General features: G+C 44.6%; 1 protein-coding gene across 3 annotated transcripts in view; it reads left to right on the top strand.

Annotated features, from left to right (window-relative positions):
* The window catches only part of PKHD1 (PKHD1 ciliary IPT domain containing fibrocystin/polyductin), a 1,284,809-nt gene that overhangs the window by 879,214 nt on the left and 386,894 nt on the right, over nt 1–18,701 (top strand). For all 3 annotated transcript variants that reach the window (XM_029596114.1, XM_029596113.1, XM_029596115.1), the window contains 2 exons: nt 7,379–7,516; nt 13,527–13,640. In XM_029596114.1, the coding sequence (XP_029451974.1) occupies nt 7,379–7,516; nt 13,527–13,640 (252 nt within the window). The remainder of the gene's footprint in view (nt 1–7,378; nt 7,517–13,526; nt 13,641–18,701) is intronic.

Below are 18,701 nucleotides of genomic sequence, written 5' to 3'. Positions count from 1 at the left end.
GCCACACCGTGGGAGGTGAGCCGAGTAGGCATGGAGAGCCAGGTGGGTACAGAAGCAGGGAGTAAGGAGTGGAGTCTGACCCTCAGCCGGATCTGCACGCCCATGGCAACCAACACGGGAATGTTGATTGATGAACGGTCCTCCGACTGTTCCCGGCCCTTTCGGACCTGCCGCTGGGAATGGCGATGGGCGGCAGACCGGACAGAGGCGAGGGCAGACAGAGTCCTTACACAGAAGACGTCAGACGGGGGCTGAAGCAAGACATCCAAGACAGGCTGAAGCAAGACATTGAAGACATCAGGGCAAGGGTTGAAGCAAGACATGGGCTCTGTCTCAAGGCACCCTACACAGCCAGCACGGCTGGACTGGTCACAGACCACCCTGTCCCACAAACGCGGGAGCGTGACACGCGCAGGGAAGAGGAAGCGGTGGGTTGCTGCACTCCTGGCAGCCAAAGCAGGGAAGGTTGCTGCACTCCTGGAAGCCTCAAGCAGGAAAGGTTGCTGCACTCCTGGCAGCCTCAAGCAGGAAAGATTGCTGCATTCCTGGCAGCCTCAAGCAGGTAGGAACGGCGGGAACTGGATCAGGCATGGGATCAGGAACAGACATCATGGCACATCCAGAACAGACATCAAGGCAGAGACACTGGACAGGGAACCATCAAGGCACAGACGACCACGGAGGACCTGGATCAAGGCAGAGGTACAGACGACTGTAGTGCTCAATCCGAAGGCCAGTTGCAAGTCAAATGAGAGTCCTTTTATACAGCTGAAGTGGGTAACTCCCTGGGAGGAGTTTACCTGGACCGCCCCTCGCTGGTCCTATAACTAAGGTGGAGAGCTGCGAGCCAGCCCCTAGGGAAAAGGGCGTGGCCAGAAACCAGGAAGTCCAAACAGCCAAGCAAGCCACAGGCAGGCCTCAGGAACAGCTAGGCCTCTCAGGCCCTGGAGCAAGTCCTGGATAGAGCGCAGGCGAGGCCCTGTCTTCAGAGCGGCCTCCGGTGGAAAGGTGAGATACCTCCTGTAGCGCAGCAACAGGGGGTATCGCAACAATAACCGATTCACATTTATCCATTCTAGACCTCTCTTAATTTTAAACACCTCTATCATATCCCCCCTCAGTCGTTTCTTCTCCAAGCTGAACAGTTCTAACCTTTTTAGTCTTTCCTCATAGGGGAGCTGTTCCATCCCCTTTATCATTTGGTCATCCTTCTCTGTACCTTCTCCATTGCAACTATATCTTTTTTGAGATGCAGCTGTAATGGGAGTCTCTGTTTAGTGGACCCTTGGGCCGACCTGCTGGAGACTGGGAAAGGTGGACATTATGTCTTTAGTGAATAGCAGGCCGGGATGCAGATGTTCAGGCAGGACGTAGATGCTCTTCACCCTGGAAGCTGGCACTCCCCCGGGAGGAGCCCGTAGGAGCCCAACCGCTGGGACTTAGGTGGCTTCACCCCTGGAAGGGAGGAGCCCGTAGGGACCTGGCCGCTGGGACTTAGGCGGGTTGTGGATCAGGACAGGTAACTGGAACCAGACTAAGACAGTAGCTATACTGTAACTGGGTTCGGGTTCTGGAACCAGGCAGAAACTGTAGCAAGACTCGGGTACTAGAACCAGGCAGGAACTGTAGCAGGACTCAGGTACTGGAACCAGGCAGGAACTGTAGCAAGACTCGGGTACTGGAACCAGGTAGAAGCTGTAGCAAGACTTGGGTACTGGAACCAGGCAGGGACTGTAGCAGGTAAACAGGAACCAAGCCGGTACTGTAGCTGGCAGGCAGGAACCAAGCAGGCACTGTAGCAAGCAGACAGGAACCAAGCAGGTACTGTAGCAGGCAGGCAGGAACCAAGCAGGAAATATAGCAAGCAGACAGGCAGGAACTATGCAGGTACTGTAGCAGGCAGGCAGGAACCAAGCAGGTACTGTAGCAGGCAGACAGGAACCAAGAAGGTACTGTAGCAGGAACGGAGCGACGAAGCCAAGCGGGTCACTCTGGGGCACAGCGCAACAGGAAACCGGAAAGCTAACCCGTTGCAAGGCAAGGGCTGGACGGCCGCGGCGTCTGACATCAGGAATTGGGCGGAGTCACCACTGGTGGGAAACGGGCTAGAAAGGCGCCCAAGTGGCGCGCGCGTGCGCCTAGGAGCAGGGCGTCCTCAGGCACCTTCGCCGTGGCGCAGCCCCAGCGGGGACGCCGCCAAACAGGCCGCAAGCCAGGGCTCCGGAGGCAGGAGCAGGTCCAGGAACAAAGAGGTAAGGGCCTGGTCGTGGTGCTCGCGGCCAGGACCGCAACAGCAGCGACCAGAATTTTACACAGTATTCAAAGTGCGGTCTCACCATGGAGCGATACAGAGGCATTATGACATTTTCCATTTTAGTCACCATTCCCTTTCTAATAATTCCCAACTTTCTGTTTGTTTTTTTGACTGCCGCAGCACACCGAACCAACAATTTCAATGTGTTATCTTCTATGACGCCTAGATTTCTTTCTTGGGTGGTAGCTCCTAATATGGAACCTAACATTGTGTAACTATAGCATGGGTTATTTTTCCCTATATGCATCACCTTGCACTTATCCACATTAAATTTCATCTGCCATTTGGATGCCCAATTTTCCAGACTCACAAGGTCCTCCTAATGTGGGTCAAATCGTATTTTATAGCGATCTCACTGATAAGTTAGCATTATTTGAAATCATATTGTTATTCATTGAGGTTGATTGAAATATATGTCCTGATCCATCTATGTAGTTGGACAAAACCTCCATACCAAGGATTATAACTACCATACCTGTATCTATTAAAGATCTTACTGATACATTGCATTTAGTAGACATCTGGAGATATCACTGCCCGGGGATAAGGGATTATACATTTTTTTCACCATGGCATGGCATGTACTGTCAGAATGATTATTATCTATGCTCATTAATCTTGGTATCACAGGTTCAAAGTAGTGATATATTGCTGAGTACCAATTCTGACCATCACCTGGTTAAGTTGAAATTTTCTTCCAGGTAAACCAGACTAGATTGTTCTGGTGGCTTAATATTTTGTTGCTAGGGGATAAGCAGTTTCAAAACCTGGTTAAAGAAGCAGTTACTGAATATGAGACTTGTAACACTGAAAAAGATTATGAAACAATGTTATGTTGGGAAACCATTAAAACATATTTGCGAAATAGGATTATTAGCTTTGCCAGCTTTCTTCAAAAGGAATGAAAGAGAAAGGCTGTGGTTCTTACTTCTAAAATGTAGGCATTGGAAGTTTGACATAAACAAAATTGTTTACCTCGTGCACTTAAACTATTAGAAGTAACTCAAATTGAGCTTCAGTTATTGGAAATTAGCAAGATAGATAAGGTCCTTAAATATACTAGATTGAAATTTTATGAGCATGGTGACAAGCCTGGGGCATTTTTGGTTAGAGCAGTAAGGAAGAGGGCTGGCAAATCTTACATCTTTAAAATAAGAAAATCTAAAGGCACTATTACTTCAAATCCATCAGAAATAACGCAATCTTTTGTCCAGTTTTTCATGAATCTATATACAGGTTCAAATAGGGCCACTAGGGAAGATATACAAGGAGTTCTTAATGGTTTAGATATGCCTAAACTCCAGCTCAATCAGATTGAGAAGTTATCAGTGTCAGTAACCCTACTGGAGATACAGGCAACTGTAGCGGTGCTACCTGGATGTAAGTGCCTGGGCCCAGATGAGTATTATATTGATTTTTTATGAAAATTTCAAATCAGCAGGGTTGGCAGGATCCTCTTTGAGAGAGATAACAGATACCAATATTTTTCTCATATATAAGCCTGGGAAGAATGTTATGAATTACAGCTAGTATAGACCTATATCCCTTCTCAATTCTGACATAAACATCCTGGACCAGGACCTATAAATGAGATTGGAACAAGTTCTTCCCAGTTTGATTCATAGTGACCAAAATGGATTTGTTAAATATAGGGTGTCTACTTCCAAAACGAAGCAATTGTTCAATAGCCTGCATCTGGCCAAACAGAAAGGTATCTCTGGTGTTTTGATATCTTTGGATGCAGAAAAGGCCTTTGATAGTTTATCTTGACCTTTTAAGTTTGAGGTACTGGCATTTGCGGGCATACCAGACAGATTTGTAGCATGGATATTGACTATGTACAAAAAGCGAACAGTGAGGTTGCTAGTTAATGAAACTCTGTCTTATTTTTTCAAATTGCACAGGGTTCCAGGCAGGTTTCCTGTTGTCTCTGTATTGTTTAATTTGGTCCGGCAGCATCCTAATATAAAGGGTATAAAGTTGGGGGGGACGTGACTATATAATATCTCTATATGCTGATGATGTCCAGTTATACCTATATATCTGGTCCTGCATTATTAGACTTCCTTAAACATTTTGGGAGACTCTCAGAATATAAAATAAACCTTGATAAATCTGAGATGCATTTTCCTGGTGGCAGAATATCTCTTCCAGAATGCCTTTCTATTTTTCGTATAGAGACTAGTTTTAAGTATCTTGGGATTTCTATTACTAAAAATGTTAAAGACCTATATGTAAAAAATTATGGGCCAATAATAAGTAAGATAAAGCAGGTCCTATCTGTATGGGAACATTTGTCGATCTTCTGGGCTGGAAGGATTAATTTGCTTAAAATGAATGTTTACTCAAATTGCTGTACTTGTTCCAGCATCTCCCTTGCTCAGTTCCTGTCCAAATGTTTGTGAATCTGCATAGAATGATGGGTAAATTAATTTGGAAGCAACATAGGGCCTTAGTGAGACTTGGACAGTTGTGGTTGCCTAAGTCACAGGGAGGCATGGCATTCTTTAACTTGCGCTTATACTACTGGGCATCTAAGTTAGTTTGCATGCATGAGTGGCTCAACGCAGGGGACATCTCTTGTTAGCTCTGGAAAAAGAGCAGGCCGAAATGGTTAATATAGCCATGCTTCCTTTTCTTTCCCCTGGATCCCCTTAATGTCACAGAGTATGTAGATAGTCCTATACTGGCACACACACTTTCAGTCTGGGGTCAGGTTAAAAAAATGTTTAGGGCAGGATGGAGGAGACACTCTTACCTATTGCACCATTGTATGAGAATCCTGTTTTATCTAGTTGTACTTTCTCTCCAAACTTTAGGGACTGGAGGGACAAGAGTTTGGTTTTCAATTCTCAGTTGTGGAGGATGATGCTTTTATGGAGTTTTCTGAATTAGAAAATGATTACAAGCTAAACCTGGGTTCAGCAGTTGTTCTGACCTGGAAGGTGGACCCTTGGTCCGGTGAGGGGGCGAGATCCTCTCGTCGGTAGGCGAGGCTAATCCGAAGGTTGCTGGAGGTAATTGATGATAATCCGGATGCAGGCGCCTCCTGCGGGTCATTTAATCCAGATAGCTGGCGCCTCCAGCAGGTCATGAAAGCAGAAGCTGGCGCCTCTAGCAGGTCGTGAAAGCAGACGATGAAGCGGAGACGGTCCGGGAAGCAAGAACCAGCGTATACCACCGCCAGGCTAAGGATCAAGAGCCAGCGTCCTCCGCAGCCAGTCCAGGGGTCGAGAGCCAGAAGAATCCGCAGCCAGTCCAAGGGTCGAGAGCCAGAAGAATCCGCAGCCAGTCCAGGAATCAAGCGCCAGAATAATCCAAAGCCAGTCCAAAGGTCAGGAGCCAAGCAGGAACGACAGCCAGTCCAGGGATCACAAACAGAGGAGCAGAACAGGAACCAACAGCAGGAACACCACTAGAGCCAAAGCCAGGGCAAGGTCTGAAGGCTCAGACCTTGCCTTAAATAGTAGACAGATGCTGGAAACAGGCAGGAAGGAACCCCCTACTTCCTGTAGGGGTTCCTTTAAGGCCAGGCTCTAGCCGCCCGCGCGGCCTTGGAGATCTTCAGGGGGCGTGGCTTAGGCTGCTCCGCGGAGATGCCGCGGCCATCTTGAAGGGCAGGAGCCCTGCCGCCGACGTGGCTGCCGATGCCAGCCCCTACGTCCTGCGCCCGGCCCTGCCGTGAGGGTAAGCGGTCGGTCCCCGGTCGTGGTTTACCGCGGTCGGTCCCCGGTCGCGGTTTACCGCGGCCGGTGCTTATAACAGCAGTCTCTTTTTTTTTCAACTATGAAATGCTTTAGAACAGCATTTTAATTTGGTGGCACCCCTAATACCATTGAACAGCCTGGAGACAAATCTGCATGATCCATATGCTAAAAGAAAAGGGATAGCCCTGATATACAGGGATATCTTTGGGTGAAATGTGGTATAACTATTATACATTCTTTGCAACTTGGAATGAAGATTTAGGCTAGACTTAGATACCAAAGCCTGGAAAAAAAGATGGACTTCAGTGCATCATATTATTATATGTATCAAGCAGACTGAGCTAATACTTAAATTGCTACATAGAACTTATCGTACCCCATTATTCTGTTCTAAGTTCCTTACTTGGTTTGAGCCCTATGTGTTGGCAAGGCTGTGAAGAGAGGGGCACGTATATACACATGTGGTGGTACTGCCCAAGGTTGGGTCAGTTTTGATCACAGATAACACAAGAGATTTCACATATCCTCAGTATCCCTGTGCATGTCAATGGTCTCTTGGGAAGGTGGGCCAGATGTTGCTGGTGGCTAGGTTCACAATTGCAACCTTCTGGAAGTTCAGCCCAAACATGGATTACTGGTGAGTGCAAGTACAAGATGTGGCTGATATTGTGAAACTTTGATTTAAGAGGGGAATCTTTTAAATATGAAAATATTTGGGATATATATCACCAATTATGATGGACATCTTAAGCCAGTACTTGTGAGGTGAATTTGTTTGACTTGCTAACTCTAGTTGTTTGTTCTCTGATTTCATGCTCTTCCTTTCCTTTCATTTGTCAAGGTATGACTTTACAATATCTCTTATAATGAATATTTGCGCACTCTGTATGTTTCGAACTGTTACTGTTGTTGGAATTTACTGTAAGAGTTTTAAAACATGTTTGGAATAGCCATATTGCATGTAAATACATGCATGAATCCCTATTATATCTGCATAATATGACTAAACTTTTGAAAATTGCTTCTAAAATTGTATGAAACTGCAGGATTGTGGTAACTCTCAGGCATGGAGTTATGTCTGCCTCAAACAGGAATAAGTATAGTATATTCATGTCATGATGGGTTCAGGTGATTATCTGTAGACAGGTCTGTGGGTGGAGTGGAGATTGTCAGTGGAACATTTATGGTGAGTCTTCTGCATACTTAGAATTTCTTTATTCTGACTATAGCAAACAATTTTTGTTTTTGCCAGATTTCAGTGACTTGAACACATGTTGATGAAATGCTTTTTCTGTTTCATGTCAGTCATTTCAGTCCATTTGAACCTGTGAATGAAATACTGCTGTCTCTTTCCTAGACAGGACTGTCTTGGTGGATGTTTTTCTTCCTCCGCTCAAAGGCCTGTATGTGCTGGGAGTTCTTGAATTTCCAACAAATGCCAGTAACATCCTAAGTGCTGCATGCATTGTGTTAGCAGGAGGTGAACTGAAAATTGGTAAGTGGGATAGACTAATTGAATTGGAAATATTTAGATAGAAGTTATATATTGTAATATACAATCTGGATATTTTTTACATACTCTTAATTCAATGACCATGACCATCTTTCCTGTTACAACACATAGTACCTGATAATTTAACAGGTATATAAAAAAAAAAAACCTTTGCACAAACAAACTTTGAATTTAATTGACAGTTTTTGGAGATGTATAAATAATTCATAGCCTAATGTGGAAATATTCCAATATTATTTGAAGCAATAATAATGTACTAAGAGGTCAATATTAAAAGGCTTTGTCCTAGTAAATTTTGGAGTTATCTAGGCAAAAGCCAATATTTGAAAATCCCTCCTCCCTTGCCAGTGGGGTAACTAATTTTTTAGAAAATTGACCTGGATAAATAGAAGCTGTGATGGAGGAGTTCTGGGCATGGTTAAATTTTAGCCATGAGTGTTGATAATCAGCGCTATCCAGCTAAAGTTAATCAGATAAGTCTGGTCAGACAAATACCTGGCCTAAAATTATCCAGATAACTTTATCTAGGCAACTATCACAGGTCACTACCTAGCTTCTACATGCCCTGCTAATAGCTTTCTGGAACACATTGTTCAGCCAGCCAGTTGCAGTAAAACAATTTTATTCCAGCCATCAACATTCACTTCACTCTTTTAACTTTTCATTCATTTCCTGAGATACTAGGATATCCCTAGTAATTTCCAGCTAATGTCCTAGGACTACACTACATGGAACCTACTACCAATTATACCTGGCAGATTAAAAGTTTCTAACCTTTGGGTGTTGACGTCTTTGAATCTGGGTTTGGGTGAACTCTTTCTCCTGGCTCTCTTTCTTTCAGTCTCTGTCTGAAAGTTAGTGTTTTCTTTAGCGTAAGAGACACATTGATTCTGTTATTAGCCTCAGCAGTATCTTCCAATGAGTAACACACCTTTCCATGGCTGCTACCTTGATCCTAATCTGCCAAGAATCTGGAAAGTACATTTCCCAGCAAACCTGTGCTTCCTGTTCCTTCTGGTTCCTTCTGGCTTTTACAGTCTCCTAGCCCATTCCTGTTTATTTTTACTTTCACCTAAAAGCAGTGTTCCCCCTGGACTTCCATTTAGAGCTCCCGTGCCTTCTGGACTCTAACTGTCCTGTCTCTCCAGGTTGCTTCTGCCTGTGGAAAGCCCCTGTTTCATTATAGTGACTTTAACTGGGTATTGCAGCAGACTTATTTGGGTAAGTGTCACTGGTTAAAGTTACCGGCCTGCTGAATATCTACCACTAATTACTAGTGGAAAAACTGGAAGTTAGTTATTTCAGTTTGCCTAATATTGGTAAGTAAAGCAAAATAGTATATCCAGTGTAGGGATGTGCAGAGGGATGCCATACGTTGCATTCGGGATACGTATTCGTCGGGGGGCAAATACGTTGCATACGTCTGTATAGCGCCTTGATACGGTTTTACGTCTAATCCTATTCGGTACCCAGCTAAAATTAAATTTAATACAACCCCCCACCCTCTTGAACCCCCCCCCAAGACTTACCAAAACTCCCTGGTGGTCCAGTGGGGGGTCCGGGACCCATCCCCTGCACTCTCACACCCTCGAACCAGTTTCAAAATGGCGCCGATAGCCTTTGACCTACCATGTCACAGGGGCTACCGGTGCTATTGATCAGCCCCTGTCACATGGCCATCGGCACCATCTTGTGCTCCTACCATGTGACAGGGGCTGACCAATGGCACCGGTAGCCCCTGTGACATAGTAAGGGCAAGGCTATCGGCGCCATTTTGATTCCTGGCACCCGACGGCACGAGTGCAGGAGATCGCTCCCGGGCCCCCGCTGGACCCCCAGGGACTTTTGGCCAGCTTGGGGGGGCCTCCTGACCCCCACAAGACGGTCGGCCCCTGTGACATAGGGAGGGCAAAGGTAGCGCCGGCGCCATTTTGAATGCTGGCAATACGGCCCGAGTGCAGGAGGTCGCTCCCGGACCCCTGCTGGACTTTTGGCAAGGCTTGTGGGGGTCAGGAGGCCCCCCCCAAGCTGGCCAAAAGTCCCTGGGGGTCCAGCGGGGGTCCGGGAGTGATCTCTTGCACTCGTGCCGTCGGGTGCCAGGAATCAAAATGGCGCCGATAGCCTTGCCCTTATTATGTCACAGGGGCTACCGGCACCATTTTGAAATGTACCGAGTGTGTGAGAGTGCAGGGGATGGATCCCGGACCCCCCCGCTGGACCACCAGGGAGTTTTGGTAAGTCTTGGGGGGATCAGGAGGGTGGGAGGATTGTTTAAATTGGCGGCCGAATAATTCGGGGAAAATTTGTTGTATTCGTGGGGAATCGCGATACGTTTCACTTCCCCACGATTACAACGAATATTGGCACATCCGTTGCGGATTGCCAATACGTAGGGACCGAATGCACACCTCTAATCCAGTGTGAAAGGGTGCAGTTTATAACTGATGCAAGTGTAGAAGTTTGGTCACCTTTTCCCAAAATGCCCAAGAACTTACAAATTCGTTTTATTCCAGATTGCAGTGCAAGTGATTTTAATTACTGTAGTCACTAAACTTTGTGGGAAAGTGAATGGACAGAAGAATTATTTCAATTTATTAGGAATTACCCACAATATGGGCCGCATTTTCAAAGCTGACACACTTAAAAGCCCAGTGTTTATGCGCGTGGCTGGGCATTACACGCGTCAGGCCAGTTTTCAAAGGGCCCGGCCACACCTGTACACCTCCAGGACACATGTAAGTCCAGGACTAGAAAAAGGGGCGGTCCAGGGGGCAGGGCGGGGAAGTTCGGGGCAGGGCTGGAGGTGCCCATCACAGCGTCCATTAGCCGCTGTGCCGAGGGATCGCGCGCCAGCAAGGTGCCAGCGCGTGCAATTTGCTCCTGCTCGGAAGCCGGAGCAAAAGGTAAAATAAGAAATTTAGGGTAGGGATAGGGGAGGACAGGAAAGGCAAAGGGACATTAAGCTAGGGGGTTGGGAAGTTCCCTCCCAGGATAGTTAAAGGATAGGACTTCCTTACCTCCCTAGTTAATTAGCCTCCCTTTTACACTGGTAGCCCTGACCCTTAAAACCCCGCTGACTAGCCTAGTATTTTTTGTTTAAGAACTTACCCGCCATTCATAGTAGAAGTAAATTTATGAGGTAGGGGACTCCAGCGTGCGCTTGTGCATGTAATTATTCACGCACTGGTTTCATTCATATATCCTAAAATGCTCACGATCCACCCAGACCTTGCCCATGTCTTGCCCCTTTTTCATAAAAAATGTTGTGGGCATACTGGGAGATACGCACATACACGGACACCTTTTAAAATCTGTGTAGTGCGCACCAGCTAGAATTCTGCGCTTATCTCCTGGCTTTGGCGTGCACTGGGCTTTTAAAATTTACCCCATTGTGCACACAAACATGCGCCCAATTTTAAGTGGGCACGCAGCTAGCCACATAAATCCCAATTCTACCACATAAGTCAGGGTACCGTGCCATGGCCAGGTTCACCAGTTCATCCACCAGTTCACACAGTTAAAAGTTAGGTCCTCTAAACCCTCTTTTGTTTGATAGCCTGCAATCCCCCCAGTTACCCCAGACCCATTAAACCTGGCAGAAATACCTAATTTCTTTTATTTTTTTGTTACACCTCCTCCATAGCAGAAGTAAATTTACGTGGCAGTGGACCTGGTTGCACGCCCAGACACATAAGTATTTATAAGCACATCATTTGGCCATGCCCCAAAATGCCCATGTCCCACCTGGACCACGCCCCTTTTTGAATTGAAGTGAGATGTGCACACTGTGGGAAATGTGCACGCATCTGGGTGGCTTTTAAAATTCATTGGGCGAGCGCGAGCCCAACTTGTGCAAGCATCTCCTGATTTTGGCATATGCAGGGCTTTTAAAATTCACCTTTAAGTCATTATTTATCAATAACAGAGAGCAGCCCCTCAGGAGCAGTGCAAGACCTCTGGGCTGGGCTTAGGTTTGTCTGCTGTCTAGGTAGCCCTCTCCCCTGCAGGTTGAGTCCTTGGGTTCTGGGGGCTTATAGGGCTTGTCTCCTGCTGAACATCAGGACTAGGATGACGCTGAGGGCAAACCCTGGTTGGAAGCCGAGGCTTGGATACTGGAGCAAGCTGGTTGTAGAATATTGAGCAAGGACTGGGTTTGGATACAAGCTCAGACTGGGGCAGGATATTGAGCAAGGACTAGGGCTGGATACATTCATAGACTGGGACCAGATACTGAACAAGGACTTGGGCTGGATACAAACAAAATCTAGGGCAGGATACTGAGGGCAAGGCAGATACATACATGACCAGACAAAAGAATAGGCAAGGACAATACAGAACAGAGAACACAGAGGGCCTGAAGGACACAAAGAAGAAGGCCAATATCCCACTATACTGAAGGTCCGGTGTCCACTAAGTGAGGCAAGAGGCCTGGAGGTTACAAAGCAAGGAAAGGCCTGAGTAAGCCGCAAGGCAATGCACAAGGTAAAAGCAGGCTGGAGGCCACAGCTCAAGGAAAGGCCTGAATAGGCTGCAAGACAAAGTGCAAGGCAAGAGCAGGCCTGGAGGTCAAAGAGGAAGGAAAGGCCTGAGTAGGCCGCAAGATAAGGTACAAGGTAAATTTTAAAAAGAAACTGAAGACTTGGCTTTTCGGTAGAGCCTTTCCTGTCTCCTAGACTATATTCTACTAAGATATTATTCAATCAGCTGTACTTCAATAACTAGCAGAATGTCATATAATCACGTTATAATGCTAGAGTTATTCTCCTGAGGTTGGCTTCAAGCCCCTTCTCTCTGTTATATCTCTCTACTTTGATTATCTGTCTCTTCATTTCCAATTCCAAGTTATTCACCCTTGTTATAATGTAACTTTTACCTTCTGCTCCCAATCTGTCTCCTCTTTTGAGGTTTGACTAGTTACTGTTAATGTACTATCGTTCTATGTAAACCGAGTTGATTTGATCTGTATCAAGAAAATCGGTATATAAAATCCCTAAATAAATAAATAAATAATAAATAAGGTAAGAGCAGCCCTGGAGAACACAGAGCAAAGAACAAGATACTACAGTAAGAGTGGCCAGGTCAGTACTAAGGTACTGACAAGGCTGGGTTAAATAGGACTGAGGCTTGGGTTTAGTGTGACTAGTGAGGAGGTACTTGGCAAGGCTATAGGTGATGCTCACTGAGGGGCCTTTTGTGGAGGGAAGACTGTGGAACAGGCTGAACCTTGGCATGGAGAGACTGTAACAGATGAAACCATGACAAATATGTTTTAAAGATTTGAACTTGTTTAATTTGCTGTAAAAGCTTATAGGATTCTTTAATTCTGGCTATTCTAAATTGTATTCATTGAGTTTGTTTACATCATCAAATGTGGTTCTTAAGGAATACTGTCGTGGTGGATTACTAAATCCATTGGAAATGCTTAAATCTCTTTCTGTTCTTTTTTTTAATTTACTGTTTATTAGCATTTAAATCATTCCACAATGAATTAAAGCAAAGCAAACACTGAATATTTTAAAGATACAATCTCATAGAGAAAAAGATGAAAAAGAACATATGTTGTTAAGTCCACAATATTGGGGTTAAAAAGGAAGATGGGAAGATCCAAAAATCAATCCAACATAAACAAAAAAATGGCCAAACTCTCATCTGTTCCATAAGAAACATCTTGTTTACATCTTCTCCAGAATGAAAACACCCATATTGAACCCATGTTATACCCAATCTAAATCTAAATAAATATTATCATCCTATTTTTTATCCAAAGAAAATCTAACTGAAGAGAGTCAAAAAAGACATATTTGTTCCCATGAAATAATACAATACATTTACAATAAAAAAATAAGATGTCCCAAGTGAAATCTCTCTTTGTTCTTGTTATTAACTCTTCTCTCTATTTTGTCTTCTCATTGTATTTCCACTTTCCTCTTTTGCTGTTTCTTACCTGTGCAAGCTGTTTTGGTTCTATCAACATGTATTTCTAATTTTGTAGGTACTCTTCAGTATCCTTTGGAAAGAGAACAAAAGCTCGAGATTCTTCTTCGGGCCTCTGAGGGAGTCTCCTGTGACCGTCTGAATGGGATAAATGTAGAACCAGGAACAATAGGTAATGGTAATGGGAGGTCTTCTTCTGTCCTGCTTTGAATGCAGGTTTGGATTTGCAAATATTTGACTTGAATTTCCTGCCAGAGTTAGCTTTGCCTTTGAATTTGACTGTGCAGGTTTTTTTGGGTTTTTTTAGATATCTGCTAAAAACCTGGATCGGCGCGCGCAAGGCTATGGATTTTGTATAGCCGGCGCGCGCCGAGCCGCGCAGCCTACCCCCGTTCCCTCCAAGGCCGCTCCGAAATCGGAGCGGCCTCGGAGGGAACTTTCCTTTGCCCTCCCCTCACCTTCCCCTCCCTTCCCCTACCTAACCCACCCGCCCGGCCCTGTCTAAACCCCCCCCTTACCTTTGTCGGGGGATTTACGCCTCCCAGAGGGAGGCGTAAATCCCCGCGCGTCAGCGGGCCTCCTGCGCGCCGGGACGCGACCTGGGGGCGGGTCCGGAGGGCGCGGCCACGCCCCCGGGCCGCCCCGGGCCGTAGCCATGCCCCCGGGCCCGCCCCCGGAACGCTCCCGACACGCCCCGAAAACGCCGCGCGGTTCGGGCCCGCCCCCCGACACGCCCCCTCCGAAAACCCCGGGACTTACGCGAGTCCCAGGGCTCTGCGCGCACCGGTAGGCCTATGTAAAATAGGCTTACCGGCGTGCAGGGCCCTGCTCGCGTAAATCCGCCCGGTTTTGGGCGGATTTACGCGAGCAGGGCTCTGAAAATCCGCCCCACAGTATCTGAATTTAATCCACTTTGAAGTGTCTGAATGGCGGAATATAAATCAAAATAAATAAATAAAGACCTTGCTATAGATTGGTATAAATTCAGTTTGCTAAAGCTGCACAGCTCCCATTTCATGTCTTAAAGAGCTGTTTTGGCACTTTTTACAGTTTTTGTGCTTTGGTAAAAATAGGAATGCTAACTGAATAAACTCTCATACGTTATCCAAAAAACAAAACAAATTTAGCAAACTCTCTCAATTTTGTAATTTATTACGTTTTTTATTTTAAATTTGCAGCACAAAGGAAAGGCAAAAAAGCCAACCACAGCAGATAAATAGTGGCAACAATAAACATAAATGTAAAAGTAACACAAAGAGGGCAAATAAACATTGACAGTAAAATTATTTTAGTAAATAGTGGAATAAAATTAAACATAATATATATCTTAAAATAAAAATTGTAAAAACAATCTCTAAAAATTTGACATTTTTATGTTTTGGCAAGTTATGCCACACATTAAAATGTGAAACATATTTGGAAAAAATAATTATAATATTCAATATAGAAATATCACTATCAATATTCAAAATATCTTGAAGTAATAGTGAATTGTTTTCTTTGGTGATCCAAGCACCTTATAAGCATATACCCATGAACATGTGTCCAGTCGGGATCCATAGGGGTATTCAAATCTAACTATGTACATTCAAAATACAATGGTTACAGATGAAAACAATAAACTGCAAACAAAACAATAAAATATTTAACAGCAAGAGTAAGCATATACAACATAAATCTCAAAGTGACAACAAACTTAATTTCACATAGAATCATTTGGTGGTGGAACAGATCAACCATATACTCCATATACTCCAAATTGTGGAAGTATGTTCATAGTACCTCTACCCTTTATAAATGTATAGGTACTATGATAATAACAAAAACATGCATGTATAAATAAATTCATAAAAGAAAATTTAAATAAAAATATATTTAAAAAATATGCAATAATAAAAATGAACAAGCAGAGTTGCTTACCTGTAACAGTGTTCTCCAAGAATAGCAGGATGTCAGTCCTCACACATACATGACATCATCCAATGGAGTCCAGCACAGAAATTGGACTTTGATTTTAATGTTTCTAGAGCTTTGATTGTGCCTCACTAAGCATACCCATGCATGCCATCATAGCACATGTCCACATGGGGGACCTTTTAGTCTTGTATGTGCAAATTAACAACCCTGTATATGTAATCTATGCATGACTCATTACCTTACATTTGCAAATTAGCGATACCAGAAAAGATTTGTTTGCCACTCTTTGTTCTACTTGCCTCATGTCTCAGACATGTGGAGCACTCACCCACTAGCCCATCTTTCTACTAGAGAGATGGATCTTCTAGTCCAATAGGTGATGAGGATCCAGAATCTCCTGTATGATCCCCAGTCCAAGCGAGTGGGTGCCCATAGGAAGGAAAAGATCTGGAGAAGATATGGCAAAGGATCAACTCTGTCTTCCACCACAACTGCAGTGTGAATAAATTGAGCCACAACTGGTGGGGCCTGTGGTGGCTGGTGATAAGGAAACAGGCCAGGATGGAAGCTGAGGGGCCAGATAGGCAGGTGACCTTTGCTCCTGTAGAACAGTTGTTGCTTAGCACTCTCTCTGAAGCAGCTGTGGGAGGGTTTGGCTGCTTGGACACTTCCGAACCTTAAAACCAGCAAGGTGAGCATAGTATATAGCACTGTCTACACAAGTGTGCTTATAAAATGATGTCTCTTATGTATTGCACCTTGTGCAGATAAACCTCGTCATTGTTGTGTGAAGCTCTAGTGCACCTTTGTATAGAAGAAGAGCTAACAAGTCTCTTTGGCCTCCACAACTGCAAGTTTTTTGCACAGGGTACAGAGAGTAAAGCACAGTATAGTGTCATCCATAATACACTTTTAGCTATGAGATATGTCATGCTTCTTAGTAAAACTATCCCAATAAACAATCTGCATACCTATGGTATAGATGAAGCTTTATAGTTAGATGTCTCCCTATCTGTATGCACACAGTACCAACTAGAACCCACTTTCCTGTCACCTTTTGACCCCACCATACAGGACAGGGATAAACACTGTGGATCCCTAAGTTGGAAATGAAGAAAAAGGTGCATGGGATAACCAGCACAGAATGGCAGCTACTTTCCCTAACACCTGCACAGAGTGGCAGTTACTACCCTTAACAGAAAAATGGGGGTATCTTGCACGGAGGATCAATTGCTACCATTAAAAACTTGCTATGTAGACTGGCTATGTAGACTGCTACCATTAAAAACTTGCTATGTAGACTTGCTATGTAGACTGGATTATTTGGTCTTTTTCTGCCATCATTACTATGTTACTATGTTAAGTCTTTGAGCCAGCTATGGCTACATCTCAGGACTGGCTCTGCTCCACATGTAGAGCTAGAAAGCAATCCATCGAGAGGGCCACAAGCTTCTAGCACATACTCCTTGCAGCTTGGCATGCTGGTGCTCATGATATCATTAGCATGATTTCAATACTATCTGTGGTATGTTAGGAGGTGTGCTTTCAGGAATAATGGAGCAGAGCTGCAGTGTTCGGAAGAAAGGAATGTGAACTAAGAAAAACACAAATGTCATATCAACATTTGCGATTTACCTATTTCATTGTTGTAGAGGAGCCTGCTAAACACAATGCTGGTCCTGCACCAAGTGGTCTAGGAAGAGCATTCCAGCACTTGCAAGTGCTGTGTGACACCTCAGATGAGGACACTGAGGGAGAGAGACTTACAGAGGAGCAGTGAAAGCCCATGGTGGAGGAGGAGGAGGAGTAGCAGCAGCAGGAGGATGAGGAGGACCGATTGGCTGATCTCCTTGCTGTGATATCACCTCCTGGGCAGCTTGAGGGTGGCTAGCAGGAAAGTAGCTCATTAGAGTAGAAGCAAGTCCCTACTTGAGAGGATGAGATAGTGGCCAGTTGAGCCGAGAGACTTTTGATCTACCAGAACAGCAAGGTGTTGGTGGAGATACATGGCCTCCAGGATGTGGTGAGGGAGGAAGTGCAGGGCTTCCAAGAGGCAATGAGTAAGGAGATGCAGGGCATGCAGTATGAGCTCCGAGCCTTTCACCAATCCATTGATGCCCAAACTGTAGTGTAGAGGAAAATGCCCATGTTGCCTCCAGCATCACCTCCTGTAGGACCCTTCTGCAGCCATGCTGTGCTACTACCTCCAAGTCCTGTGCAATCTGAGACAGTTGAGAAGTGGCAGGACTTCACAGCGAAGTAGCTCCAGATTAGGGCAGCCCAAGGCATGTGAGGATCCCCCACTCCACAACGGGCCAGCTAAGGAAGATATATTGTTTTATTTTTCTTCACATCATGCACAACTTGTAAATACATACACATTTACCTTCTAAATTGTCTTTGAATCAGAGTGCTCTTTTCCTATATATCCTGCCTTTGACACATGCAATGTATTTCATACAATTGCTTCTCAGTCAGCTTCTCTTCCTTTTCCTTCTCCTCTTCATTTTTTTATTTTGATTCTCTTCCATTCCCTCTGGAGAAGGTAGGCATCTGGGTTTGGCCAGGTTGTGTAACATTCAGCAATCTAGAAAGACCTCACAGACTTTAGGTGGGTTGTAGAAAAGGCATCCCCCTGATCTGTCCTGATAGCAGAAATTTATTTTACGTAGGGTAAAGGTTCTCTCAATGACAGCCTTGGTCTTCTGGTGTGCCCTGTTGTTGAGAGCCTCTGCTGTGGTCTGTGAGGCAGCTATCAGGATCATGAGCCAAATTTTGAGTGGATAGCCTCTATCACCTGTAAAGAGAAGGCATAGAAATGTTGGTTATATATTTTATTTATTTATTTTTAGTTTTTTTTATACCGATTTTCCTGCATAAAATGCATATCAAACCGGTTTACAATGAAACAGAATAAGCAGGAAGTAAAATTCCTTAGTCTAATACATTTAAACGTCAATAATGAAATAATTTTCAACAAAGCAAAAAGCTAAATAACATTAATAAAAATTAAATTATTAACATAAACATAAATATAATTATATTAGAAGGAGCACAGCACGAAGGGGAGCACAAAGTTGTTAAATTACAAGAAAATAGTGAAAAATTACAAGATGGCCTTGCAAGACTGTAAGACTGGGCATCCAAATGGCAGTTGACATTTAATGTGGACACGTACAAATTGATGCATGTAGGGAAGAACAACTCAAATTATAACAACACAATGCAAATGACAATTTGGGAGTCACCACCCAGGAAAAGGATCTGGGCATCATTGTGGATATGTTGAAATCCTCTGTCAATGTGCAGTGGTAGA

Source organism: Rhinatrema bivittatum, chromosome 3 (assembly GCF_901001135.1).
Source record: "Rhinatrema bivittatum chromosome 3, aRhiBiv1.1, whole genome shotgun sequence".
Classification (NCBI taxonomy): domain Eukaryota; kingdom Metazoa; phylum Chordata; class Amphibia; order Gymnophiona; family Rhinatrematidae; genus Rhinatrema; species Rhinatrema bivittatum.
The sequence above is the reverse complement of the archived record's forward strand: the minus strand, read 5'-3'. Positions and strand labels throughout refer to the sequence as shown.